We start from the raw sequence: 25,317 nt of genomic DNA on the forward strand, positions 1-25,317 counted from the left end.
ATTTTAGTAGGTTAAGAATCTTATACTATCTAATACTATACTAGCTTATTACTTCTTCTATTACTATATAAGAGTAGAAATAGACGTATTAGATAGTATAGTTACTAGAGTTCTTTTATAACTTTAAGAAGATAGTATCTAGAGACTAGTAGCTTTCTTTAGCAAGATAATAAATACTACCTAGATAAACTATAGTATTTATAATAAAGAAATACTAGCAGTTATTCTTAGCGTATAGAAGTAGAGAAGCTAGTTAATTAGCTTATAAGATCTAGAGCCTTTTATAGTATTAACTAACTACTAAGCCTTAGAGTACTTTGCTACTAAGTAGAAACTTACTACTAGGTAGGTTTACTAGACGAATAATATTACTAACTATAACCTTAAGCTTACCTATTAACTAGGTTTAGCTAATATAGCAGCGAACGCGTTATTATAAAAGTAAGAAGAGCTTAAGACCTAAAAAAAGAAGAATCGCGCTACCTGTATAAGGGCTTTTCTAAGTAAGAAGTAAATTAGCCTTTTAGCTATTAAGTAATTATTAGGTAAGTTATTAGTTCTAGCTACCTAGAAATTAGCTAGTAGTACTACAAAAATCGCTACTACTAATACGTTTATAGAGGTACTCTCTACTAAGAATCTATATACTATAATTAATTAGGTTATTATAGCTAACTAATTAGACAACTCTCTATAGCTAGCTTAAGAAAAAGCTACTATGTTAGGCTTCGCCTAGAAAATAGAAGACAGCTTATTAACCTATTAGAATTAATTAATAGTTTCTACTATTAACTACCTATAAACATATTTAATACGCGCCGTGTATACTACTTAGATAACTACCTAGTTACTATAAGATTAATATTACTAGCTAGGTATATAAGAAGACGTTAATACGTACGTAGTAGTATATAAGGCTTACTACTAGAGCTATACTCTATAGAATAAGATACTAGGTCTTCTAAAGTCTCTATCTATTTCTAAAAGAGTATAGTAGAACGTCTCTATAGATTTTAAGAGCTTTCCCTTTAATAAGAAAGAATTTAACTACGTATACGTTATTATAGATTAGCTAAGTAAGTAGAGCTTCTCTCTACTCTACTATAAGAAAATTATAGCTTAACGTATAGTAGAGCTATATTACTAATATATCTAGCGTATATATAGTTCTTCTAGATCTATAATATTAAATTATAGCCTATAGTTTACCTCTACCTTTATAGATAAGCTCTATTAGCTTATAGAAATTAAGTAGAAGCTCTCTACTACATACTACTCGCAAACTAATAGAAATATAGAAATTATTAATTAATATCTATATTAGCGTCTACGTTTATTTATTAACTACTACTAGAATAATTAGTTAGATCTTCTACTCTATATAGACTAGGTATAAGCTACGTTACTATATAAAACTATAGAACTAATAGTATATAAAATTTAATTTAGATACTAGCTAATATACTACTAGAATTAGAAGAAGCGTATAATAAAAGCTTCTACTCTACGTAAGTATCTCTTATACTAGAAAGCTTAGAATTTTACTAAGAAGTAATACAATACTATAAAAAAAGCTACTAAAATTACACAAGGTAATATTATAAAAGCGTAAGCTAGATAGACGCTCTAAGTAAATAAAAAATACTAAGAACCTAATTTTACTATAGGCGATCTTGTCTATATTAAACCTTGTAGCTTTTTAATAGATTAGCCTAGTATAAAGCTAGATTAATAGATATATAGCTCTTACCTAATTATTACTATAAAAGGTTACTTCTTCTAGCTCTAGCTATCTACGTATATACGTATATATAACGTTTTTTACGCTAATTAGTTATAAAAAGCCTTAGAGCTATTACTAGAGTAGGTAGAGCCTAAGTAGCTACCTATTAAAGTTAATAGTAATCTAGAATAGCCTGTATATAAAATTCTAGATAGCTATTTTTATTAAAATTACCTTTAATACTACGCTGCATAGGTTACTTATAATTCTAACTCTACCTAGTATAATACTATAGGCTTTATTAACGCTCTCTATAAGGTAAAAGACTTTTACGTAGTATACCTAGATAAGCTAGAGCTGCTACTATAATTAGATACTTAGATTAAAGCGTATAAAAAAGAGAAGACTCTAGAGAAGATAGTAGAGAATTTAAAACTTGTAAGAGTAGAAGACGTAAGAGTAACGTAAAGACGCTATTAAGTAATTTAGAACTCTACTAAGCTTATAGTATTATTTAAGAAGAGAGCTAGTAAGAAAGCTGCTCTACTAACGTAGAAATAAGCCTCTTTCTCTCTAGAGAGAAGGTAGTAGCTATAAAAGCGCTTCTAGTTTAAAACTAATATAAATATACTTACTATAAGCTAAAAGAAATAGTTAAAAGTATAACGTAAGAGTTTTAGAAGAAGAGAAACCTAGAAGGCGTATTTTAGAGCTTAGGGATAAGCTCTTTCTATAAGAGAGGGTAATGTAATAGTCTAGTTTAGAGATTTACCTTAGGTTATATAACCTTAGGTTACGTAATCTTATTACGTAACCTAGCCTAGCGCCTTAGCGCTTAGCACCTCTATATATAGAGTCTCTTAGAGCCTTTTCTCTACTTCTTATTTTTAGATAGCTAAATTTAACTTAACCTACTCTGCTAGCACCTCTTATTCTTATAGCTTGTAGAGACCGTACTACCTATAGCTAACTTACCTAGCTAGGTGTTCTAGAGGCGCTTATAGTAGTAGAGACCGCGAATCTAGCTCTTATATAGAGATAAACGCGTCGCGTTTATAATTAATTAATTAATTAGTATCTAGCTATATTAGTGCGCGCTACTTATAGTTAACCTAAACGTTAACTTCTTTAAGTAGCTTATAACTAATTATTATATTATAGCGGCTAGTATTATAATATATAAAGTAGGTGCGTATTTAGTAGCTTTCTAATACTAAATTAGCTTTAAAGTATTTATCTATCTAGCTATTAGGTTATCTATTATATCTAGTAAGAGGGATAGGTTCTATACGCGCTAGCTTAACGTAGAGGTTTTTTCTAAGAGTCTAAAGGTGCTTTAGGTATACTAGAACGTAGCTACCTACTCTAGTATTAATTAAACCTCTAAGCTTAATTATAAGACTATTTATAAATATTTAGTAGAGTAGAGTAAATATAGAACTACTAAATAGCTTTTCGCGTAGGTTTATTACTCTAGTAGGTAGCTCTAGAGAGAAGACTTCTTCTAGAGCTAGGCTTTTTTTAAATTATTAGATTTATATTCTAACGTGTTACTCTTAGGTGTTTACAGCTCTATAGGCTCTACAGGCTTCTTCTCTAGATTAACGTTCTTAATAGCTTTCTGCGTAGCAGAAGTACTTAGGTAATTATAGCTTATATAGCTAGGTTACTAGTATTAGAAGTAGGTAACTAGCTTTCTAATTACTAGAGCTTTATTAGAAGTTAGTAGAATATCTAGTAGAGTAGTAGACGCGTAACGTAACGTTAACGTAAGCGCGTCGCGTTTTTTAACCTTTCTAGTTATGCGAGCTTCTTCTTAGGCAAGCTCTCTAGTAAGGTCTTAAGCAAGATCTATATATTAATCGTAATTATAGGTATACTAACGTTAGTAGACACCTATCTACGTACGTAGGTTTACTAGAAGCTTCTTATAAAGCTTTTCTACCTATTAATCTATAGAGAGCTAGCGCTTCTATGCTAGGTAGAAGAAATTAACCTAAAAGTACGCGAAGTTAGTAGTATTTTAGTAATACAGCTTCTAAAAATTATAGTAGGCGTTTAGCCTCTTATATAGGTTCGCGTAGCTTCTCTCTAGCTAATCTAGTATATATTTATAGAAGATCTACGTACTACTATTTCTTAGAGAACGTAGAATAGTAGAGAGAGTTTAGTACGCGTCTTTTTCTATTCGCGTACGTATATATACTATAATAGTTTTCTTAGTATTCTTAGCTATCTCTTCTAGGTACTAGTTATAATTAGCTTAAAGCTTATCTTATAAGCTGTCTTTCTATTACTTAAAGGTAATAACCTTGCTATTTAATAGTAATAGAGAGTCTAGAAACTTAGTAGAAAGTCTTGTTTAGCTTTCTAAACGTTACTTAGTTACTAGTAGTATAGTAGGCGTATACATAGTTAGATAAGAACCTAGAATTAAGTTATCTAGTAATAACGCGCTAGTTTCGCGTATATATAGTGTTTAACTTATAAAGCGCGTTATACGTTAAGTTAATAAAGTAAGTAGCTTCTAGCTTCTAAAGTAGAATTATAGTTACGCTTATAGCTCTTAAATCTTTACTAAAGCAATAGCTTTTTTCTACTATAAATTCTAATACTCTCTATATATAGTATCTTCTTTAGTAAATACATTAGTAGTAATCTAGCAATATATATAAGTCTATTATTTAAGTACCTAGCGTATAAGTAATTAGCTAACTAATTTATTAACAATTTTACTTAGCTTTTCTAGAAAAAGCTCTTAGAGCTTCTTTCTAGAGGTAGAGAGTATATAAGAGCTATCTACTACTAATAACTCTAGTATTACTAAGCTCTAGCGTAGCTATGCTAGCTTCTATTTAAAGTTAATATTCTAATTCTTATTAGTTATTATGTTATGTTATCGAATAGGTAATTCGTAATAATAATATTAGTTTAAGTAGCTAGCTAGTAGGTTCTCTACCTAGAATTTAAGAATTATAGAGGTAAAAGAGTACTATATAACTAGAGTCTTACTTCTAGAGTTACTTCGCGAGAGTTTACCTATAGTGTTTAAGTAGTTTAACTTAGGTATAGCTTCTTATTTAAGAAGCGAAAGTATATACTACTAGCGTAGCAGCTAATTATTAATTTTTAAAATAGAGAGAGTTTTTATATATAGAAGTTCTATAGAAGTTCTTCTATACGTAGAGCTCTTATAGCTCTCTTTAGCTTACTACTAGTAGTATCTTTTCTACTACTAACTAGATCTACTAGTAGATCTTATATAGCGCTAAGAGGTAAGTAATTAATTAGTAACGTTAATAGATTCTTAGAGTAAGTAACTAGACTCTTATAGCTCTAATTCTTAGTATAGCTATTAGTAAACGCTTCTTATAAGGCTACTTAGTTTAGCCTAATATTATACTGCTATCTCTAGCTAAAGAGGTATTAACCTTTAGATAATATAAGAGCTAGTTCTATAGTTTCTACTACTATACGTGCGCTCTAGAACACCTAGCTAAGTAAGTTAATTACGAGTAATATAGTCTCTATAAGCTATAAGAATAAGAGTAATAAGTAGAGTAGTTTAGGTTAAATTTAGCTATTTAAAGGTAAGAAGTTAAGAAAAGGCTCTAAGAGGCTCTATATACAGAGGTGCTAAGCGCCAAGGCGCTAGGTCAGGTCACGTGATAAGATTACGTGACTCGAGGTCATGTAACCTAAGGTAAATCCCTAAACCGGACCGTTATACCGACTACCTTTCTCTTAGCAAGAAAAATTAACGAAAATTAACTCGTTTTTCTTAAATAACTAGGCGAAACCTTAATATTTTTCTATAAAAGTTTCTATATATATTCTTTATAGTATATTATAACTTATAGTAAAGTTGCACTAAGATATATTACGTAATTAAAAAGCTATACGTATTAAACTAACTTTTAAGAAAAAATCTACTTTACTTCTAGTAAGTAGTATTATATCTCTATAATAATATATAAAACTTATAGTATATAGTATTTATAACTTAATAAAGGTTTCTAGAAAACTTTTATAGAGCTAGCTCTTCTAGGTATAGCGTAATAAGAGATAGAAGTTAGAAAAATTTCTTCTTAGAGTTTTCTTCTTCTAACTATATATATATAGTTAATCTAGCTCTATAAACTTATTATTTTATAAATTATAGTAGGCCTTAACTATATAGAGCTAATTAACTAATAATATAGTAGCTTTAAGTAGTTATTTAAAAGTAAAGCCTTTTTAGTAGTATAGTATAGAAAGAGAGAAATATACTAAAACTATATTAAAATTATTACTTCTAAATATATAGAAGACTTATAGTATATATAATCTTATAGTATATAACTTTATATAGCTAGATTAACTATATATATATAGTTAGAAGAGAAAACTCTAAAGAAGATATTTTTTAAACTTCTATTTCTTATTACACTATATCTAGAAGAGCTAGCTCTATAAAAGTTTTTTAGAAACCTTTATTACGTTATAAGTATTATATACTATAGGTTTTATAGATTATTATAGAGATATAGTAGTACTTACTAGAAGAAAACTAGGTTTTTTCTTAAAAGTTAGTTAAATACGTATAGCTTTTTAATTACGTAATATATCTTAGTATAACTTTACTATAAGTTATAATATACTATAAAGAATATATATAGAAACTTTTATAGAAAGATATTAAGGTTTCGCCTAGTTATTTAAGAAAAACGAGTTAATTTTCGTTAATTTTCCTTGCTAAAAGAAAGGTGGTCGGCTCGATAATATAGTCGGTTCGATAATAAAGTACGTTAGTATATAATATATAGATACCTCTCTTATTAATTAATATTCTAATATAATATTAATCGCGTATAGCTATATTACTAGCTATATATTATATAGCTCTTAGTCTTATCTTTTTAATCTAATACTCTAGCTCTAGTAACTATTAGAGTACTATACTATAATAAGCTAAACTATTATACTATAGACTATAAAGCGTTTAGACTACTACTCTAGAATTAGCTACTTAGGTTAGCTCTTCTATTAATAGGTATAGAGTTATAGCTCTACTATCTTAAGTATTTAGAAGTATTATCTAGAACGCGGTTCTGTTAATTACTAGATATAGTAGATAAGTCTTAGAAGTAGAGTATAAAGTATAGTAAAGGTAGTTCTACGTAACTATAAATATACTATCTAGAACTAAGAACTACTTATTCTTACCTTTATTGTTTCTTTTAAAGCATTCTAAAAGCTTTAAGCTACCTCTATATACTAAGAGAACTATAGACGTAGCTTAATATAACTATTAGGCTATGCGAGCCTAGCAAAGACGTTAATAGTAGTTGTCTCTAAGAAGAGGAGAGACAAGCTTAATAGCAAGAAGCGTGCTAAGAGGTGGACAGAATAGGTGCGTAAATAGACAAGTAATTCGAATAGAAGAGAGTAAAGAACTAGCCTTAACAGAGCGCAAACCTTTATACATATCTTCCTACGCCCTCCGTACTAACACTATCGCACTTTCTTATTCTTCTTAGAACTATAAAGCTGCAGAAGCAAATGCACTATTTTAATCGCGGTAGAGCATACTAACTAGGACACGAGGATGTGAATGACTAATCCGCGACGGGCCGCAGGAGTAAGAGTGATCCTCCTTGGCCCTGTAGACTCCTACCTAGGCATAAGTGCGTAGAGGCTTGCAGACCATATAACTCTCGGCGCCGATTTAGGTCTAGAGTGCTGTAAACAGCATCAGGCTGATCCTCCGCTATTCCGTCCGTATGGCAGGTTCCACAGCATTGCTTGCAGGACTGTTTCGATAGAAATGAGTCTGGTATCCCATGCGGATAGTAAATGTATAGCAAGAAGGTAACTACAAGAAGATATACCCACAAGGGGAAGTTCCGCGCCAATCCAAAACCGCACGCTTCAACGCGACAAACATCTAAAACTACTGGCAAGCAAAAGTAAGCAGCGTAAAGATACCGCCGCCGACGCCATGAACAGCACCTGAATCCTTTCGTTAGCACATACTTCATAGATAGCTTGGTGGATCAACCGCTTACCAGCAACAGCGCCCAATCCCGTCAAGATATCCTCGCAGAGCGGCGACGCGCCAACCCTCTCCACCTTCATATTGGTAGCCAAGTTAGGCGGAGCAGCATTCTCCTCGCCCTTAGCCTGAAAGTTGATCCCCCAGTACTTCGGCACTTCGCACTGCATGTGTTTGGAGTCCTTGGCTACGAGCAAACACATTAGCACTCTCTCCGTGTACACAACACTCCGTAAGACTTACCGGGACAGTAATACGGCGAAAACCCGCAGCTATTATGATACGTCGTCTCCTCACACTTCGCCACCGTCTGGACCGCCGCCTTCAACCCATCCAACAGTCCGTTCCGTATCCACGTCGGGTACTCGCCGTCCGGGCCCAGGGTGACCTTGATCTCGGTCTGGTCGTTGCTGGACCAGATGATGCCGTCGAGTTCGATGTCGTTGGTTTCGCACTGGCCGGACTCGTGGCAGACTTCTCCCAGCTTGGCGAAGATGTCGTCGATGGTGACGTCGCCGAGCATGACGGTGTCTTTCGAGACTGGGTGGTGGGTTAGCTGCGAGATCAGTAGTGGAGGGAGTTGTATTACGCACAGGTCAGTTTGAGGTTGCCGTTTTCGTCCCAGGTTTGTTGGTCGCGCTTCTGGAGAGAGGGGAGTGCGGTGGCGCATGCGAGAAGAGCTGCTAGGGCAAGGGTTTGGTACTGCATCTTGATAGTATGAATGAGGGCGTGTCAGAGATGATTGAGGGAGAAGAAGACGAGAATGAGTGACTTCGGGATTGAAGGAGATATGAGATGCAGTCAAACGGAATTGCCTTAGGTGTTAATCAACGAAAGGGATCTAGAGGTGATTATATACCCTCAGATCCATCCCGCACAAAAGCACACACACATCCGATTCATCATCGGTAGGTCGCAGTCTGCCTTGGTCTCCCCACAAACCCTTAATTCCATCTCCTCGTACTTTGTGACAGCAAAGAATCCTCCATTCCCACATTCAGGTATCTTTAGCACCAGCGCACATGGCAGTGCACGGATCTTCAGCCGCCCCTTCGGTGTTGGAGGATGAACAAACCTCGCCTCATTTCTGATTAAGGAATCTGGGGAAGTTGCATGTCGTCAGATTGTTTCGTCGCTGGGCTGTGCAAAATGTTGCGGCCAGTAGATCGCATGATGTGTTGGGAGATTGAGGGGGCCGATCGAGAATCCTGCGGTCGTGTTTCTGCAAGGGACGGCTTGCTGGGGCCAAAGTGGTTCCTGATTGGGGTTTGCATTATACACAGCGGAGTTTCAGATAGAGCTCTCATGTTGTGCAGTATATTCGCAGGAGCAGCGAAGTTAGTGTGCATTAAAAGTAGGAGAGAGAGGACGGCTCGCGGCTCATGGTTCGCTTATGGCGTCCCAATCAGGCCTAGTGTACGATCGCCACCTGGGCACCTCATTCCTCCCAAGGCTGCTCAGCCTCATCAACACGAAGATGTACAGGACCCAAGTCGAAAACGCTGCCGGTTTGCAAACACCCACCTAAGAGACGTCATGGTAGGCCACATTCGAGGGTCAACTCCTCCTGCACCGAGATCGCGTCGCAAATGAATCCCCCGACAACCGAAGCTTACGAAGAACTAACGTGCGTGACCGGGAAGCAATGGCTTCATCTAAGCCCCGGCATGCCTTTCGACGATGGAGCCCTCTACTCTTGATCCTCGTTTCGCTGCTCAATCTCCCACGTGTGTGGACAGCACCTCCATCGCACCAGGCTCCCCTCTCGCCTCCCAGCACAATCGACGACGAACATCTTGGGCCTAGCGAAGCCCATCTCCAAGAAATCGCCTCCCTTCTAGATGAAATATATACCATCCTCGCAAACTTCACGTTCATCCCCCATACATCCATCAAACGCGGTCCCCACGCTATCAACTCCACCCACATCAAGCCAATCACACGCCCCCTCCCCAGATGCAAGATGCTAGACTCCAGTGGCATCAACCATCCCGACTGCACTTCTCATATACCCCGGGATCCATCAGTGCAGCGGCTCATGGAACTCATGCCGTACGTCGACAAGCTGGAGGTCGATGACGCACACTGGCTATTTGGTTCTAAGTTCGTCGACTACAGGCAAGAGGAGGAGTTGCAGGATGAGCCGGTGGATGTCCTACATATGATGCCGAGCAACCTAGCGTTGACAAAGATGGCGGATGGGCCGTATGTGCTACTACATGAGACGCGGACGAAAAGAATAGGCCTTCTAGATACAAAGAAACGGGTGCCGGTGAATCTGGATGAGGACCCTCTCGACCACAAGGAGCAGCTTCCCTCATTTGATGCGCCAGATTTTCTGAGGGAGATTGTAAGACGCTATCGCGTGTTGGAGTGGATACCATGGGAGACGGCGCGCGGTGGACACGACGATGGCGTACCTGGCGATAAGATCCGGGAGTTCATTGAGAAGAATGGCTGGCCGGATCATTTTGACGCGGACCAATTCAATGTCGACATGACCCGCTTTCGGCACAATCCTTCCAACGAGTGGTCAATAAACCGACTCCCAATCCACGGTATGGCAGAGCAGGCAGTCCTGCGCATCGATGAGCTTGAAGGCCGGCCCGGAGAAACCGGCCAAATACCCTACACTCAGCAAGAACTCGCCCTTATACGGGAGAAGTTAAACGAAGCCGGCGACGAGAACGAGACATGGCTGCTGGGCTGGGAGCTCCAAGACGCAGAACTATGCCTGGGGCACTACGAACAGGACCTACGATCAGCGAAATGGACCGTCCAACGATGGTGTCCGGACAGCGTGTGCGTCAAACCCGATGACTACATACTATGGGAGTACCGCAGTTTAGAAAGAGCAGAGGACCTGGCAAGGCGGAGGCTATTACAAGAGTGCCTGCAGCTCCATCACGACATAGCGGCCAAGAAAGGACAGCTGTGTTCCGATGACGAAAATGAAGCCAACAAGCGGCGTGGAAACGTTCATAACTGGCAGCACAAACAGTGGGAGTGGATAAAGGAAGCAGCCGCCCAGGCGCGAGGGGATGCGCATGAGCACTGCTCCAAGACCCGCCCCAGGGGCAGCCTACTCCCGGGAGACACCGACATAGATCGTGCGTGGCGTAAACGCACAGAGGCGGCGAGACACATACACCGTGAGAAAGAGCGCCTAAAAAGCATAGAGGATTGGCTGAAAAAGGTACCGGTCTCTGCTACGAGAGCTCGAGAGGAACTCGAGAGGGAAGCGTCCAGGATTGCGCTGGGGATACGCTGGTGGGAAGATATGTATCGGAATACTGTCGCGTTTATACGAAGTGAGAGAAATGGATTGACGGAAGCGTGGCTTGCCTTCCGGGGAGAGAGAGATGAGTTGTGAGTTCCCCGGACGACAATGCCATGAAACCATTTAGGGGGACTAGTCAGAAAAGGCCAGCGCCCCAGCCCACCACCTCCAGCATAGTCGGAAGGCTTGTGGGCAACATTCCGCCGCTGAGTTGTGGGAATCTCACATGGGAACCGTCCAATGAGAAAAGATATGGGCATAGCGAGATAGGACGTAGCGTATCCCGAAGACATAGGTACATGCATTGTTACTAGTGGTGGCTATGCCCTCTGTCGCAAAGCCTTTCTTTCAGGTGAATTGGCAAGTATTGAGACATGAGTTGATTGATTGAGAATACGAGAAATATGGCTATATATACAGACCAGGTCACGTGAAGGAGTAACCATATTCGGCAACACTTTCCTTCTTTCGGCTCACCGGTCTCCTCGCAGGACCACACTGCGACAAACATTCAACCGCCGCCAAAAACGCGCACTAGTAACCCACCGAGATAACTAATTTCACTTCGACCCATGGCAAACCAAAAGGCGCTATATTACTTCGCGCCAACATGGGACTATCCGCCGACCGGACCCATCAAACTCGGCGCCGTTCTCGCGACTATCGATACCCCCGAACGGCCCCTCGCGCTGCTCAGCCCCAGCGAAACCGACGTATTCTCCTCCACCAAATCGACAGTGCAATACTCGAAGGAAAAGCTGAGGTCGGGTGGATTTTCCATCCTTACCACGTTTCTCAGCTTCCTCGGCTTCGGGGCCGATGCGGGTCTGAGTAGGGAGAACAGGTAAGGTTTCGATTGCTCTGCGCATCCCCGCTTTCGATCGAAAATGAACTTCCGGCACTGACTTCATGTACCGATGCGAGCTCATTTAGCTTCGATCGCATAGAGACCAGCCAGTTTATCCCCACGGATGCGTACGTTCGGAAGTGCGCCGAAGCCGGGCCTGTTCGCCGCTACCTAGAGAAAGCACGCTATCGCAAGCCGGTCTACATAATTACAGGGGTCAAGGTTGTAAGCGGCGCACAGGCTCGAACAGCCACGTCCCAGGTCAGAGGGGGTGCGATTGGATTGGAGGTGGACGGAACTGTTTGGAGTGGCGGGATGGTACCTGTCAGTGGCGGACCGCAGATAGAGCTGGCGGAAGCGAGCGATAAGGAAACATCTTGGGAATGGAGTGGTGACTTTGTGTTCGCGTTCAGGGTAAGCAGAGTCCGGGTTCAGAAGACGGGAACGGTGCAGAGCGAGAAGCCGTATGCAAAAGGTGCTATGCTTGATAACGGAGAAGAGGCGAAGCTCTCGGGGGTTGAAATCACAATAGTGGAAGAAGAGGGGGCGGCACCAGAGGAGGGGTATAAGGCTGTGGAGTTGATGGAAGGATACGATGCGGTTAACTGTGGTCTTCTTGCTACCTCTTGGATCTGGAACCTAGCATCTCCATTTTCGGTGAAAGCCACGGAACGTCGGAGCTAATCCATCCTCGATTCGGATTCAGCTGAGTGACTCTTCAATAGTAGCCTTTATGAAATCCTCGTTCTTTCCGAACAAATTGTCAGGATGCAAGCTCAGTGCGAGGTAGCTGTAATCATCCCGATTCCTGGAAGCTTCAGCCTTGCTCGCCATCTTCCTTAATACAGACTTCATGCCCGAATGTCGTTTCAGTCTAGCCAGATGAGTGTCACCCAAATACAACCTAGCATACTGCAGTAGAAAGATGGCGATTCCAGCGGCTATCGGCGTGGCAAACGACGTTCCGGACTTGTACTTGACGAACTTTTCACCTGGCCCGCACAGCTGAAACGGCCAGGCTGACTCGATGGCTTCGCCTACTGTTGCAAAATTGACGTTGTCGTGAACCGCGGTAGGGCTGAATTTCGATCGATTTCCTTTCGAATCTGTTGAATGGATGCAAAGAACGTGGTCATCGCGGGCTGGCCATGTTCTGTCATGGTTGGCGCCACCATTCGAAGCAGCCGCAAGCAAGAGAACGTCTTTGGAGTGCGCTTCTTTGATAGCAATCTCGATGTCATCGTATCCGGGGATATTTCGGGTTGAAAACCCAAAGGACATGGAAATAATATCGACCCTCCATTCGCGCACGGCTTTTTCGATGGCCTATACATATCAGCTAAAGACTGTATATCGCTTGTTGTGCCGGTACCTTCGCTATAATCCCCGCATCAGCAAGCTCGTGGTCGGCGATCTTTGCTATGTATACTTCTGCGTCCGGTGCATAGTCAAGGACAATGCCGGTAACATGAGTACCATGGCCATTGTAATCGGGGATCAACGCTGCATAGCACACATCAACCCAATTATGGGTGTCCTTGATCTGTTCTTTGCGCGCCATTATATCCGGATGGTTAGAATCCACTCCAGTATCGAGGACTGCGATTTTGATGGGTGGATGTGAAGAGGTACGTTGTGCGCTCGTAATGAACTTTTCGTATACCGCTTCGAAGTCTTCTTTCCAAGCTCGATATCTAGTGCACCTGGAATCATACAGTCAGTAGGCTTGCATCAGAAACATAAGCGGTGAGAAGCACCTACTCTTCTCGGGTATGCTCTTCGGAGACTGATTCATCGTCGAAAAACTCAGCACTTTTGTAGTTTCGCGCGTTGAAATTCCCTTGGCCGGAGTTTTGCGGTGAAACGCCGTGCCGAAGCGAGTTGCGATAGATGCCGGATGACCTTGAGTTGTAATCGAGGACTTTGAGTTCGAAATCTTCTCTAATGAAGGACTGGGGTTCAGCTTGGGGATCCCGTATTGCTTGTCCCCAGCAATTGAGATCGAGCCCTTGTGCGAGGCTATCGAGCTCATCCATTGAAATAGAACTATAAGCTTGGCATAATTCTTTTTCCAGTGGTGCGACAACGTATTCATACATGTTCGTCCTTAATGTTTGGCTGTCGAGCTTATTGCCATCGTTGTCATCCCAAAGAGATGGATCCCAACAGTTCTTCAAGGCATGTCTGTATAAAGTGTTTTCCTCAATTTCGGGGAGGCATTGTTCGAACACATATACTGCGGTGGTGAATGATACGCCATCATCATTTTCGTCCAGCGGCTCGATATCATGCCGCTTGGCTAGTGTCCGAAATGGCATACCCATGTAGAGTTCCAGTAGCATGACCGCCAAAGCGACAAGCGATTGACAGGAGTGAAATACAATGTCATCCGGATCAAGGTCGTCGAGATCAACCGATGTGTGCTCCTGTTGGCCACCAGAGTGATTACCCGAGGTATCAGCACATGAACTTCCCTGTTCGATCTGCGCCTCTATGTATGGTCTTAAAGGAATTTCAGCGGAAATTGTGTGGAAAAAGAGGACATTTGAAGAGCTCCAATTGCGCGGGAGCCATGATGTTCCGTGGAAGTGGAGGACAGCGTAGCTGAGCAAGACAGCGAGAATGCGTTTTGTTTTCGTAGTCAAGGGAGGAGAGCCATCGGTGAGGAGTTCCCGGAGTGAAACAGGGGGTTTCTTTTTGTCGATCATGTAACCCTTATTCTTCGATCGCAGTTTCCAGAGTTCGTCTCTTTCGACTTTCAGATTGAGAAATTTTGGGGGCGCCGACTGGATCTTCTGCAACGGCTGGCACAGCATTTTGACCTTCATTGGCGAATCCGAATCCGTCCGCACCTCCGACCCCTCCACAATGCGCACATGTGCTTCTTGCCACCGTTTCGAGAGAGAGAGAAACATCTCGAAATCATGTTCCATCTCGGGAAGCGCTCTTCGATATGTGGATAGACGCATTGTCACGCCGAGGTCTTGCTCTGAGTGGCATGTGCAGCTTTTGCAAGATGCCAAGGCTCTAGACAGTGAGCAAGCGGCACTCCACACAGAGTGCGGCGATTCGTCTCGGTGAAGTTTGGGTGTGCAGTCATCCGCTGGTGCAAAAAGGTCCTTGTCCGGATGTTCTTTCCTCATCTCCTCTTCCAATCTCTCAAGAGACGCCAAGAGCTCTTGATGTCGGCTCGAAGTAGTTCCAAAATCCAGGTAGCGTTGTAGAAACTTCAGTTTTGTTGTCTCGTCATCGGCTTGTATCTGCTTCCAGAGTTGGTCGAGTTTCTGGAGTCGGGGGAAGTCAACTGACGTCCGGAAAACACTGCGTTCATCCAACACTGCTGCTGCCACAACGGATTCGAATTGATCCAAGAACGTATGCATGAGTTGGCGGCCTGCACCAAACGCACATCTGATGCGGCTAGCATGGTCTTTTATCAGGAGGCAATACGCCATCAAATGCAGGTAAAAGTCCCTAAGTTCAGGCACTATCTCATTTCGGCGGAGAACCTCAGCCATCTCCCGGAATGTCTGGGACCAATCTAAAGCCAGAGAGATAGAGCAGGTATCATTGCCATGAACTGGACATAGGTGGCCGTGTTTGATGTTCGGGGGAAGGAGTTCGTGTATCTCCGCACCAGGCCGGTTTCGTGAGGTACGGCTCATGATGGCGACGCTCATTGAAGACGGCCGGGGGAGCGCATCGATATGGACCGTCAAGACAAAGAAAAGAGTTCCCCTTGGGGTTGGGTGACCAGGTGTTGGTGATGGCAAGTGAAATCGAGTGGCCCCAGGCGCGTGCGGCTGAGAGTTGGCCCGTGCGCCTCGTGTTTCATCGCATCTGCACACATGCACTAGATAAACCTCTTCTCACACATCGTTTTGCGATAGAAATGCGGTACGGTCCCCAGAAATACTCATTTGTCAGGGCCATATTATTCCTTCTTCCATAAATCATGCCGCGCGACCCCGCCCCGGCGCTTATCGCCGACGCAACATGTCGATGCCTCGTTTCGTTCAAAGACTGCCTTAAATTAACTGGAACCGGACATCCGCGTAACATCTCGTTAGTTGAAGATCAGTTAGCTCGGTTCTCTCTCTGGGTCACCAATGCCGGCGTGTTTGCAACCCCGCGAGCATCACTTGAGCATCGTCTCCAGGGCGTGCCCGGTGTACAGGCGGTAATCATAGGCCTCCTGGAAACACTTCAGGATCGCCTTCATGCCTGTAAGTACCTCTAGCTCAGTCATTGTGGTTACCGGTCCGGATACAATCATAGTAGCCGACCAAGCCGCAAAATCCCGAGCGGGTGAGAAAGAGCATCCTTGACACCAACGCAGGTTATGTCTGCCTTTCTTCTCTCGCAACCATCGGTGCCCACAATGATCCCGGTGCCGATTTCGGTACGATGGTCCGCAAGGTGGCTGATGAGACAACGCTCCTCTTTCGGCTCATGAATACCATTCGTAAAGCCAGCAAAGATGCGCAGAATTCCCACACAGCCAAGACATTCGTGTTGCAGGACGATGAAGGGAATAACATCGAACAAACGGTTCGAGAGCTGTTCGCACGCAACATACAAGACCAATTCCCCGGCATCAGTAATGCCATCAAGGAACGACTCGTTGCGACCATGTTACTCAGATGGAAACGAATCTTGTATACCACGATCCATTATGGAAAAGCGCCCACCAGACCCACCACAAGCGTAACGCAACCCGCCATCAAGCTTCCTCCCGGACTACAAAGTTCCATGTCGGCCCCCATGCCAACAGAAGCATCGGACGTATCAAAGCCCTCAATGGCCACTCATATCAGCCAAAGCATTGTGCAATCGACAACATTAACCGCCACAACCCCGACAGCCGCTAAGCTCAAGGAAGCTTCGAGTCCTTCAGTGGCATCAGTCTCGAGGACCGTGTTTTTGGAGAACCACCATGATCTCGTATTTCCTCCTGCACCAGGGGCATACGCGAGACAGAAATACCAAAAGCTAGTAGAGACACGCCAGCAGGAGCACGTTGCTCAACTTGAGGCCATCGGAATGCCCTCAAGCTTTGCTGGCCAACACAGTTACGATTCCAATGCTGAGGTACTCGAAAGGATCTCAGAAGCCAATAGGGAGTTCGAGAGAACCTTAAAAAGGGACTGGGAGGACTATGAAGGGGAAATGCAAGAGCTTGTTTGTCCTTTTTGCCTCTACGTACTCGCGCCTGAAGATGTTCTGGAAGAGAAACAATGGCGGTACGTAACAATGAGGTATATAGCATTTCAACTGCGCTCACTGACAACCCTTCTCTAGCGCGCACGTCATCAACGACCTTGATGCCTACGTTTGCCTTTTCGAAGACTGCGAAAATCCGGAAGAGCTCTACCGACATAGCAAGGACTGGCTAAGCCATATGCGAGGACACAGTCTACGATGGCGCTGCCAGTCGAAATCTCATGGGATCCAACTATTCAGTAGCAGTGCCGAATACGAAGATCATCTGAAAACAAGGCACAAAGGCTCCTTCACTGACGCCCAGGTTCACGCGCTTGCCTCAAGGACCGCACGAACTATAGGACCGTTGTTTCCCTCCTGTCCACTATGTGGATTGGAACAGACTGGCAGTAGCTTGGAAGATCATATTATAGGCCACTTGCAGTCCCTTGCTCTCGAATCGCTCCCAGCATATCACGAAGATGCAATGGAGGGGTTTTCCGGAGATGGAAAGCACATCATTAACACGACTACAAGACCGACAAGTCGTACGACTAGCCGGAGTGCCCTATTCGCAGCCGAAACATCGGGTGTTGTTGGTGGCACTGCCCCAATCCAACAGGGGGACGAGAATGTTACTGCTACCATCGACACTCCAGAGCAAGAGTCGAGTTCCGGTTCGACGAGCAAAGAACTTACGACAAAATTCTCGCTACCCATTTTCCAACACTATGGTTCTTGGCTGACAGCCTCGCGCCCTTTTTTCTGTACCTTCTGTTTGGAGGGTAACGAGGTCTCAAGTTTCAAAACCAAGCAGGACTGGAAGAGACATGAGCAAAATTACCATGAACATGGACAAAGATGTCGCTGTGCATTTCCCGACTGCGCTGAAGTCTTTGCGCGTAACGTGGAGGAGTTGATGAGGCACGGTCACACTCATCCAAATTTCGACCCCAGATACCACATGGACATCGTCCAGACGCAAAAAGCCTACGCCTGCGGGTTCGAAAACTGCCGTGTTCTCCTGAACGATTGGGTGCAGCGGTGTGACCACGTCGCTCACCATATGCGAGATCTTGAAGATTCAAGCCCTTCGTGCTGGAACTACAATCGAATCCTTCGGAATTTATTAAAACATCCGGCGGTTAAGGATACCTGGAAACCGATCCGCTCGCGTCGCTGTCCCATGTACCGTGTCCTAAAATCAGAGCTGAGCTGGGATCCAGGGGAAACACGGGATATACGGCGGCGTTTGGAATACCACGATTTTGGAACCAGCCTCGAAGCGCTACTCGAGGAACTTTTCTACGTCGGCATCCCCGTTGAAAAGCGTCTTGGTCCGACATTTCCCGATCACGATCTGTCCTTTTTTTCTCGGTTTTCTCCGTATCTTTCAAGTCTTTCGAAGCCAAAGGGTTTCAAGGATAGTCCATATAATACTGGGAGCTAGGTAGCGTCGGCAATTCTTCAATGCAGAATACCCCCTAAAGGAATTGGACAATCCTGCCTCCCATAGAACTACCATAGCATGCACTAAATTTGAGCTCGACCAAGCCTCTCCAAGTCATTCCGTAACGCCAGATTCGCGATTCCCGGTGCCATGTAATGGGGCAAGCTTGATTTGAGTAATCCGAACGTTGTCCCCGGAACCAGTGATAGGAAGGATTCGGTTGCTATCTTGGTCCTCAGCTCCACATCATCTCTTCGAAGTGTGATTGCGGGCAACGGCTTTCCTCGTCAGTCAGTCCATGGGCACATCTTGCAGTCTTTCTAATACGCCCTACGCAGGACAAGGAAACCATATCAGAATCCAGTCTCAGATTCCCGAAGCCGCAGAATCCGTGCTCTTGTCAGTTGTGTGATTTAGGAGGACTGACACCCACCAATGCTTCGTTCCAATCGAGCACCGGATCTGCAACAGAGTGATGTGTGATTTTGAAGGACGGCAGGACGACATAGGTCGTGCGTGGCGTAAACGCACAGAGGCGGCGAGACACATACACCGCGAGAAAGAGCGCCTAAAGAGCATAGAGGATTGGCTAAAAAAGGTACTGGTCTCTGCTACGAGAGCTTGAGAGGAACTCGAGAGGGAAGCGTCTAGGATTGCGCTAGGGATACGCTAGTAGGAAGATATGTATTAGAATACTGTCGCGTTTATACGCAGTAAGAGGAATGGATTAACGGAAGCGTGGCTTGCCTTCCGGAGAGGGAAGGACGAGTTGTGAGCCTCAAGAAGTGGGGCCGTTGGCGAATGACGCCATTCCACGTGTGGCAGCAGCGAAACAGATGCTTCCAGTGCCGTTCTCATCGACGAGCCAGCGAGCTGCTCTGGATCCCCTACTCATTTGTTCATCTAAGTGACGTTCACACAGTCCGCTTTCCAAGCTTTACGTCGAATCTTGGAAACTCCCGAAAGCCTAACTGCGCTTGTCCTAATAGGGTAAAGCGCTAGAAACGATCTCTAGAGGACGGGGATTCTGCGTTAAGCGTTCAAGCCTAATACGAGGTGAAACGACAGTTGGAGGAACGAGAGACACCACGCTTACCAGATGCGTTTATTATTTACTGGTCACCGCCTGATGAGGCTAAAATTAGCAATCACCTTGACCGGAAGGTGACATTGATGCCCGAGGCTGGACGAAGTGGGGGCTAGGTATTCAGTATAAAACAGCTTTCCCTGTATCGGTCAAAGTTTATTCACCTTTTATCATAACTCTCACTGATTAGGCTCTGGGGCGATGGCAGTAAGTCCAATCACGTGGAAATTCACACCCGGCAGATGCTAACCTACACTCTCATGACGATCTCTTTGGCCCTTGGCTGAGCGAACATATACCAAACACGGGAAGTGCCGCCGCGGGCGATGCGCAGAAGTCTCTCTACTGGAGACGTGATCAAATCTTCACTTCTGAAGCATCCAGCGTAGATGTCGAAGTCCGCAAAACAAGTTCCGGAGAACCATCACAAGATTTCCGTCCGCCTTTTCTGCACCGTCTCTAGCTCCCTTAGCTGAGATCATATAGGACTCGGAAAAAGCATCGCTGGTTGTAGCGACACTGGTAGCGATCCCATCTTGACGGTACGAGCCTTTGGGATCCTATGAGCAGAGGGCTACTAACCACTGGGGATAGGCGTACCAGAGCACGGATGATAGTCAATGGATGTTGTAGGTTCAAGCCTTCTCATATAGTATGTGGTTGTTGAACCTACTTCAGCTTCATATCACAAGCGCATACTTGGAGCCGATTGAATATCTCATTCAGCCTATTTCGCCAACTATGCCTTAATTTGCACATTATGCCCCGGTTTGCGGAGATTCTGTCCGCTTTTGGAGTCAGAACAGCAGATGACGACGAATATTTCACTACATGCCATTGCCAGAAGGCCTCAATTACCCAAAAGGGCGGCAATGGAGGTTTGAAACGTTCAGGTAAGACCCTGTGTTTTCTGTCTGCAACAACTTCTATGCCTCTAAGACCGTTGACGTGTGTAGATATCTGTTACAACGTTCGCTTTGTCGAGCGCCATGGACGAGACGGTCTTACGGATCCATGGTCATTTAGGCAAGCAGCCGTATATCATTCGTACAGTTACGAGCGCAGAACGTGTTCGTGGGTTTTCGTACAGCTACCAAAATCCCTTAGAGCAAGATTGAAAAGAGAAGGGAGACCGCTTTCTCCGCTGCTAATACACGTACTCATCCACCGCTACTGTGCAAGCGAGTGGAGATGGTATATCAATTACCTGAGTGATCTTGTATCCAAGATGGTAAGTATTGTCTGCCAAAGCTGCGCGAGTATTACTTATGTCCAGGTCAGAGGAACGTCTCTTGCTTCACGCGTATTGATCGGGACCTAAAGGGCCTACCGCTCGACTTCCAGCAAAGTCAAAGGCTCGAAATTCTGCGCAATAAGATCCGGCGTGTGCATCTGCTACTCGGGTCCTGCATTTCAACTACTGAATCTCTGATGGATCACGCGAGGGAGTGCTATTGCCAGGAAGGCAGCTTCGAAACGGACAGTGACCGAAACAGAGAGTTGATACTCGAATTGACACAGCACATCAGCGTGCTCAAGATGCACGCGGCGAAAGCATTCGGCTTACTTGAGTCCACCCAGAGCCTCGATCTTCTGGTGAATAGCTTCCGCAGCTTAATCAAGCGATATCGTCTCTAACGACGCCTAGACTACCAAGATCCTCGAGTTTCGCCAGACCCACATGGCGTACGATCTCAATACGTCAATGAAAGACATCGCTCGGACCACCTCGAACGAGAACAAGCTCATAGTTTACATTGCTGATCAAACCCGGCGAGACTCCAAGACTATGAAGACGATCAGCATGATCGCGCTAGTGTATCTTCCGGCAACTTTGGTATCCGTGAGTGTTGGCCTTTCCCTAATCTCTATATAGTCGGAAGTCTCAACTCACATAGCATAGTCTGTGTTCAGTTCGGAGCTTGTTCATCCCATTTCGAATGGCGAAGGTCGTGCAGGAAGCTATGGGATGATGATCGGAATCTATATTTTGCTCACTTGCAGCCTCACTGTACTCACCATCCTTGCCGCGAAACTTTGGGAGCGTAAGTGTAGCTAGCCATCGAACCAAAGTGCAATTTGAATGTCTAAACATGTTTCGACCTACCCCACAAAGATTTCCAACATTGGCTCTACTGCATCTTTGTAGAATAGTGTGGCACCCTTATCTGCGGTCTCCTCATCCACATCATTGTCGAAATAACCATTTAAACACCGCTGGGCAATCTCCTGATACCTCGGCCCTACCTCCCTAGCAATTCTAGGCGCATATTTATCCAGCAGTATCCTACGGAATGCGCGGGGAGATTCGCCGACATGCCGCTCGTGGAACGACCTTATCGGTTTCCAAGCCGCAATCTCCAGAAGTAGAATGCCGAGGCTATATATATCGTACGCCTTGCAATAACGACTTCCATCTTCTAGCTACATTAGTAGAGTATCTCATTTCGAAGCAACAAACACGTACCTATGCATCCCTCTTCAAAATAGTCGGGGTGGTGATATCGGGAGTCGCCGTTGGGATCTGGTCCATCCGTAGTCCATATTATGCCATCTGGGCGGCTGGTACGGAAGTTGACTAGGTAGAATTCTGAGAAGCCGATGTCCTCGAGCTTCTCATAAGCTGTCGGAAAGAAGATCACGCTGAGCGAACGGAGATCCTTGTGAAGCCAATTAACAGTATGCAGGGTGTGCACAGCGTTGACGAGTCCTTGGGCGAGGCGGATCCGTTGCTGGAGCTCAGGCTTCCAACCATGATGAAGGCTCGTACTAAGAAGCTTGAGCAAAGTTTTCGGGGTGAGGGCACGCTTGGCATCTGAGCTGGGGAACTCGAAGAGAAATTTGTATGCTCCTTCAGAATCCGACAGGATGAAACCACGGCATCGGAGGGTACGGAAGCTAGGAGGTCGCTGCTCGTCCGCAAGAAGCTTGGCGAGAGAACCTATTCGGACGATCCTCTCATAAGCGGACTGATTCTTCCAGTTGGCACTGTAAGGGATCCTTTCCACCAAGACCTCGTCTTCCTCATTTCCAGATAGCGCCAGACGAGCAAAGCAATGGCCATCGACCTCCCACTCCTTTTTCAGGTAGTGTTCTTTAATGAGGAGGTTTTCATAGGACGGTTCCAGGGTCGTCAAGTTGAAGAAGGCGGATTGAAGCTTCTTCATTTCTGCCATCGCTTCCAGTCTCTGAAGACGAGGGTCAGTCTCCCCGAAAGCTTTTCCGTAACGTGAGGTGCTTTCCAGGTTTCCAGCACCAAGCAACTGACGTTCCCACATTGATTCAAGAAGTCGTTGGGACCTCTCGTTTATACGTTGTACCAATCGCTGCACCACTTTGCCGAAATTTTCCTCCAGCTCAAAATGTGGGTCGGGGTCTGCAGTTGCTCCCGGCGAAGGGCGTTGGCTCTGGGCAAGCGCGTATTGGGATTCGATGTTTCGAAGGTCGGCTTGCATCACATATTCGCTTCCATCCAGTGCGCGAACAGCAGTGTCAAAATCACGGCTCCGTATCTTCTCGTGACGGAAGCCTAGTAGATCTCCCCAAGCGCTCAGTTTTGCGAGAGCAAACCGCGTATCCAACTTTGACGGCCCACCAGAGGGCTCCTTTTCGAGGTGGACGAGGTACTCCTTGACGGCTTTCGTAGCGGCATAAAAGCAAGCCCTCGTGGTGATGTAGGAGAGATGACTTAACACGTCTGCAGAGCGAATGCGCGCTGTAGGATTGATTTCCAACATCAGTTTCGCGACGTGTAGTAACCCTTCGCTCTCTCCCACGTCAGTGTCTTCCCGTACTAGGTCGTCCATATGGGCTTTTACCGCCGGCCTCAAGTCTCCATCGTGATAGAACCGGAAGTTTGTCCAGCCAGGTAGAACCTCAACCCCCCTTCTTTCTATTGCTTCCCGGAGCCCAATAGGACCGCACTTTAAATAGGTAGTGATATCAACGATCATGCACCCTAAAGCCCATATGTCGATGGGGCGACCGACAAACTGGTTGGTGAAGTCGATTCCCTGGCACTCCGGCGCAAAATAATCTCCTTTGGTCTCTTTGAAATATGTCTTTGAGTTTTCTTCAACATCTTTGATCCTCGCAAGTCCGAAGTCAGCCAACAGAAAGGTGTGTTGACTGACGAGGATATTGGCAGGCCTTATGTCATGATGGTAACCTATTCGGTGCAGTTCCGCGTCGTGATTATGCGGGCTCAATTTCACGTTATGCACTGCATCGAGAGCCGAGGAGAGGCCTTGCAGAGCATGATAGAACGTGAGGTCGTGCACAAAGTCCCCGAACCGCTCTTCCCGCTTCAAAAACTCCGAGAGATTCATAGGAAGCAGAGGAAAGACCAAACAGCAATGGTCCATGTAGGTGAATGAACACAATAGCTCCACTATGTTTGCACTTTTGAGCATTCGAAGAATTTGGAGGCAGTTGACTTCATTCTGGAACTGGTCATCGGTGTTGCCCGTCTTCGTAGATGCTGGCATCATGCGCTTTATGATCAAGACACTGCCCTAGAGATGTTTCAGCTATAGCAACCCATAAACACATGACTGAGTCTGTCGAACGTAGGTTTTCGCGACTTACCTTTTGATGTGGTGGAGACAGCTCGTCAAGCTCTGGGGCTAGTCGTATGCTTGAGATCATTCCGAAGCTGCCGTCCAAATGGGTAAGACGCTCCTCCTTCGCAATCGGCAGTGGGTATTCGCGTCGGATATGACGATGAGAACCTCTCGTCAACCTGTACGGAGTGAATTTCCATTGGGCATCATAGAAAGCCTTCCGATCGACCATATTGGAGGGAATGGCAGTAAGCTCAAGGGGTAGTTTGGCGTCGACGATGCCTCCTTCGATAAAATCTTCGATACCTTGTGGCTTGCGCATATCTATGAGAACTGCGAAGATTAGGGGCATTTGTTCGCGTACGATCGCTACTGCACTTGGAATTCTGTGAGCTTGGACTCCTGCCTCGATCATAATGCCGCGCACTATTTCATGAGTCAAGATTGCCGATATTGCATCAGGGTTCCGTAGATAACCGCGCATTATGTTGTTCTTTCTTTGCTCTTCTCCTAGAGCCTTGTGGACTCTATCCAATGCTGAATCCATGACAAAGGGTTGGTTCACCAGCGAGCATCGTCCCTAGTACAGTTCCAAGTCCGAAGAGCAGGAGATAAGGGGCTCTTCAAGTTCCCTAGGTACCTAGGTAGGTATGTACGTGCCGTAAACTATCGGAGAACGTCAATTCACCGGTGCATTCTGCTCTTGCATAACGGATTCGCGCTCAGCCTGTATTGATATCACGTTAGTATAATTGAAGTGCGAATGGTTGGAGTAGGGCAAATACGGTGGTGAAGTCGCGTGGGGCAGTGATGACCATGTTATGCTCCTCTTCCTAGCACAAATTAGCGGACCATTTTCTCTCGCCACGATAGTTTTGCGCACCCTTACTGTGTACCGGGCCGGGAATAGGATGTTCAGTAATTGCAAGAGCTCGTTTCTTTGCACATAACGCGTGTCGAGGAAAATCGTGGTGGAAGGCATACCTAGGGAGTGGAGAGACGCCGGTGGTGCGGGTGCCTGAAGTCTAAGCCAATGCGGGGCGAAGTGCATATCCAACGACATGCGCGTGGCTTCGTGTTGGACGGCGGCGATTGGCTTTCTACCCCAGCCTGCTCTACCCATGAAAAGCTA

The 25,317-nt window shown here is 44.8% G+C and overlaps 7 protein-coding genes across 7 annotated transcripts; 4 read left to right on the forward strand and 3 right to left on the reverse strand.

Moving 5' to 3' along the window:
* Window positions 1-7,521: 7,521 nt before the first annotated feature.
* On the reverse strand, window positions 7,522-8,569 carry BU26DRAFT_488467 (uncharacterized protein). The gene is made up of 4 exons (XM_033825980.1): window positions 8,351-8,569; window positions 8,001-8,297; window positions 7,771-7,944; window positions 7,522-7,714 (listed from the first exon to the last, which is right to left on the reverse strand). Exons 1-4 carry the CDS (start codon window positions 8,463-8,465, stop codon window positions 7,656-7,658), a joined length of 645 nt encoding a protein of 214 aa, XP_033680819.1. The 5' UTR covers window positions 8,466-8,569; the 3' UTR covers window positions 7,522-7,655.
* A 670-nt stretch (window positions 8,570-9,239) lies between these two features.
* BU26DRAFT_521373 (uncharacterized protein) lies at window positions 9,240-11,340 on the forward strand. The gene has a single exon (XM_033829515.1). It carries the CDS (start codon window positions 9,403-9,405, stop codon window positions 11,128-11,130), a length of 1,728 nt encoding a protein of 575 aa, XP_033680820.1. The 5' UTR covers window positions 9,240-9,402; the 3' UTR covers window positions 11,131-11,340.
* Window positions 11,341-11,552: 212 nt separating this feature from the next.
* BU26DRAFT_488470 (uncharacterized protein) lies at window positions 11,553-12,568 on the forward strand (the record flags this gene model as incomplete). The annotated part of the gene is made up of 2 exons (XM_033825981.1): window positions 11,553-11,881; window positions 11,962-12,568. The coding sequence occupies exons 1-2, from the start codon at window positions 11,610-11,612 to the stop codon at window positions 12,566-12,568; spliced, it is 879 nt and encodes a 292-aa protein (XP_033680821.1). The 5' UTR covers window positions 11,553-11,609.
* An 18-nt stretch (window positions 12,569-12,586) lies between these two features.
* BU26DRAFT_432071 (subtilisin-like protein) lies at window positions 12,587-15,549 on the reverse strand (the record flags this gene model as incomplete). The annotated part of the gene is made up of 3 exons (XM_033823953.1): window positions 12,587-13,210; window positions 13,257-13,587; window positions 13,646-15,549. 3 exons carry the CDS (start codon window positions 15,547-15,549, stop codon window positions 12,587-12,589), a joined length of 2,859 nt encoding a protein of 952 aa, XP_033680822.1.
* A 212-nt stretch (window positions 15,550-15,761) lies between these two features.
* On the forward strand, window positions 15,762-18,605 carry BU26DRAFT_488478 (uncharacterized protein). The gene is made up of 3 exons (XM_033825982.1): window positions 15,762-16,110; window positions 16,224-17,127; window positions 17,186-18,605. Exons 1-3 carry the CDS (start codon window positions 15,840-15,842, stop codon window positions 18,534-18,536), a joined length of 2,526 nt encoding a protein of 841 aa, XP_033680823.1. The 5' UTR covers window positions 15,762-15,839; the 3' UTR covers window positions 18,537-18,605.
* Window positions 18,606-19,647: 1,042 nt separating this feature from the next.
* Window positions 19,648-21,661, forward strand: BU26DRAFT_57036 (uncharacterized protein). The gene is made up of 7 exons (XM_033834001.1): window positions 19,648-20,060; window positions 20,110-20,145; window positions 20,218-20,252; window positions 20,302-20,854; window positions 20,905-21,219; window positions 21,272-21,466; window positions 21,522-21,661. Exons 1-7 carry the CDS (start codon window positions 20,013-20,015, stop codon window positions 21,594-21,596), a joined length of 1,257 nt encoding a protein of 418 aa, XP_033680824.1. The 5' UTR covers window positions 19,648-20,012; the 3' UTR covers window positions 21,597-21,661.
* Window positions 21,662-21,684: 23 nt separating this feature from the next.
* BU26DRAFT_552862 (kinase-like protein) lies at window positions 21,685-25,163 on the reverse strand. Its single transcript, XM_033832172.1, has 5 exons — window positions 25,069-25,163; window positions 24,971-25,018; window positions 24,211-24,912; window positions 22,091-24,137; window positions 21,685-22,040 (listed from the first exon to the last, which is right to left on the reverse strand). Exons 3-5 carry the CDS (start codon window positions 24,730-24,732, stop codon window positions 21,727-21,729), a joined length of 2,883 nt encoding a protein of 960 aa, XP_033680825.1. The 5' UTR covers window positions 24,733-24,912; window positions 24,971-25,018; window positions 25,069-25,163; the 3' UTR covers window positions 21,685-21,726.
* Window positions 25,164-25,317: the final 154 nt, after the last annotated feature.

This window comes from Trematosphaeria pertusa, assembly GCF_010094035.1.
Source record: "Trematosphaeria pertusa strain CBS 122368 unplaced genomic scaffold BU26scaffold_11, whole genome shotgun sequence".
NCBI classification, from domain to species: Eukaryota; Fungi; Ascomycota; class Dothideomycetes; order Pleosporales; family Trematosphaeriaceae; genus Trematosphaeria; species Trematosphaeria pertusa.

What these genes read in the sequence shown, in the direction of transcription:
- BU26DRAFT_552862 (XM_033832172.1), bottom strand. Translation starts at nt 24,732, where the DNA reads ATGGATTCAGCATTGGATAGAGTCCACAAGGCTCTAGGAGAAGAGCAA. An exon ending in TGTCTCCACCACATCAAAAG is followed by an intron (nt 24,138 to 24,210) that starts GTAAGTCGCGAA and finishes AAACATCTCTAG; the next exon opens with GGCAGTGTCTTGATCATAAA. An exon ending in TTTTGAAGAGGGATGCATAG is followed by an intron (nt 22,041 to 22,090) that starts GTACGTGTTTGT and finishes TGTAGCTAGAAG; the next exon opens with ATGGAAGTCGTTATTGCAAG.
- BU26DRAFT_488467 (XM_033825980.1), bottom strand. Translation starts at nt 8,465, where the DNA reads ATGCAGTACCAAACCCTTGCCCTAGCAGCTCTTCTCGCATGCGCCACC. An exon ending in CGGCAACCTCAAACTGACCT is followed by an intron (nt 8,298 to 8,350) that starts GTGCGTAATACA and finishes CCCACCACCCAG; the next exon opens with TCTCGAAAGACACCGTCATG. An exon ending in TTCGCCGTATTACTGTCCCG is followed by an intron (nt 7,945 to 8,000) that starts GTAAGTCTTACG and finishes GTTTGCTCGTAG; the next exon opens with CCAAGGACTCCAAACACATG.
- BU26DRAFT_57036 (XM_033834001.1), top strand. Translation starts at nt 20,013, where the DNA reads ATGTCGAAGTCCGCAAAACAAGTTCCGGAGAACCATCACAAGATTTCC. An exon ending in GTGATCTTGTATCCAAGATG is followed by an intron (nt 20,855 to 20,904) that starts GTAAGTATTGTC and finishes TGTCCAGGTCAG; the next exon opens with AGGAACGTCTCTTGCTTCAC. An exon ending in TTCCGGCAACTTTGGTATCC is followed by an intron (nt 21,467 to 21,521) that starts GTGAGTGTTGGC and finishes CAACTCACATAG; the next exon opens with CATAGTCTGTGTTCAGTTCG.
- BU26DRAFT_488478 (XM_033825982.1), top strand. Translation starts at nt 15,840, where the DNA reads ATGCCGCGCGACCCCGCCCCGGCGCTTATCGCCGACGCAACATGTCGA. An exon ending in TCAGGATCGCCTTCATGCCT is followed by an intron (nt 16,111 to 16,223) that starts GTAAGTACCTCT and finishes ACACCAACGCAG; the next exon opens with GTTATGTCTGCCTTTCTTCT. An exon ending in CTGGAAGAGAAACAATGGCG is followed by an intron (nt 17,128 to 17,185) that starts GTACGTAACAAT and finishes ACCCTTCTCTAG; the next exon opens with CGCGCACGTCATCAACGACC.
- BU26DRAFT_521373 (XM_033829515.1), top strand. Translation starts at nt 9,403, where the DNA reads ATGGCTTCATCTAAGCCCCGGCATGCCTTTCGACGATGGAGCCCTCTA.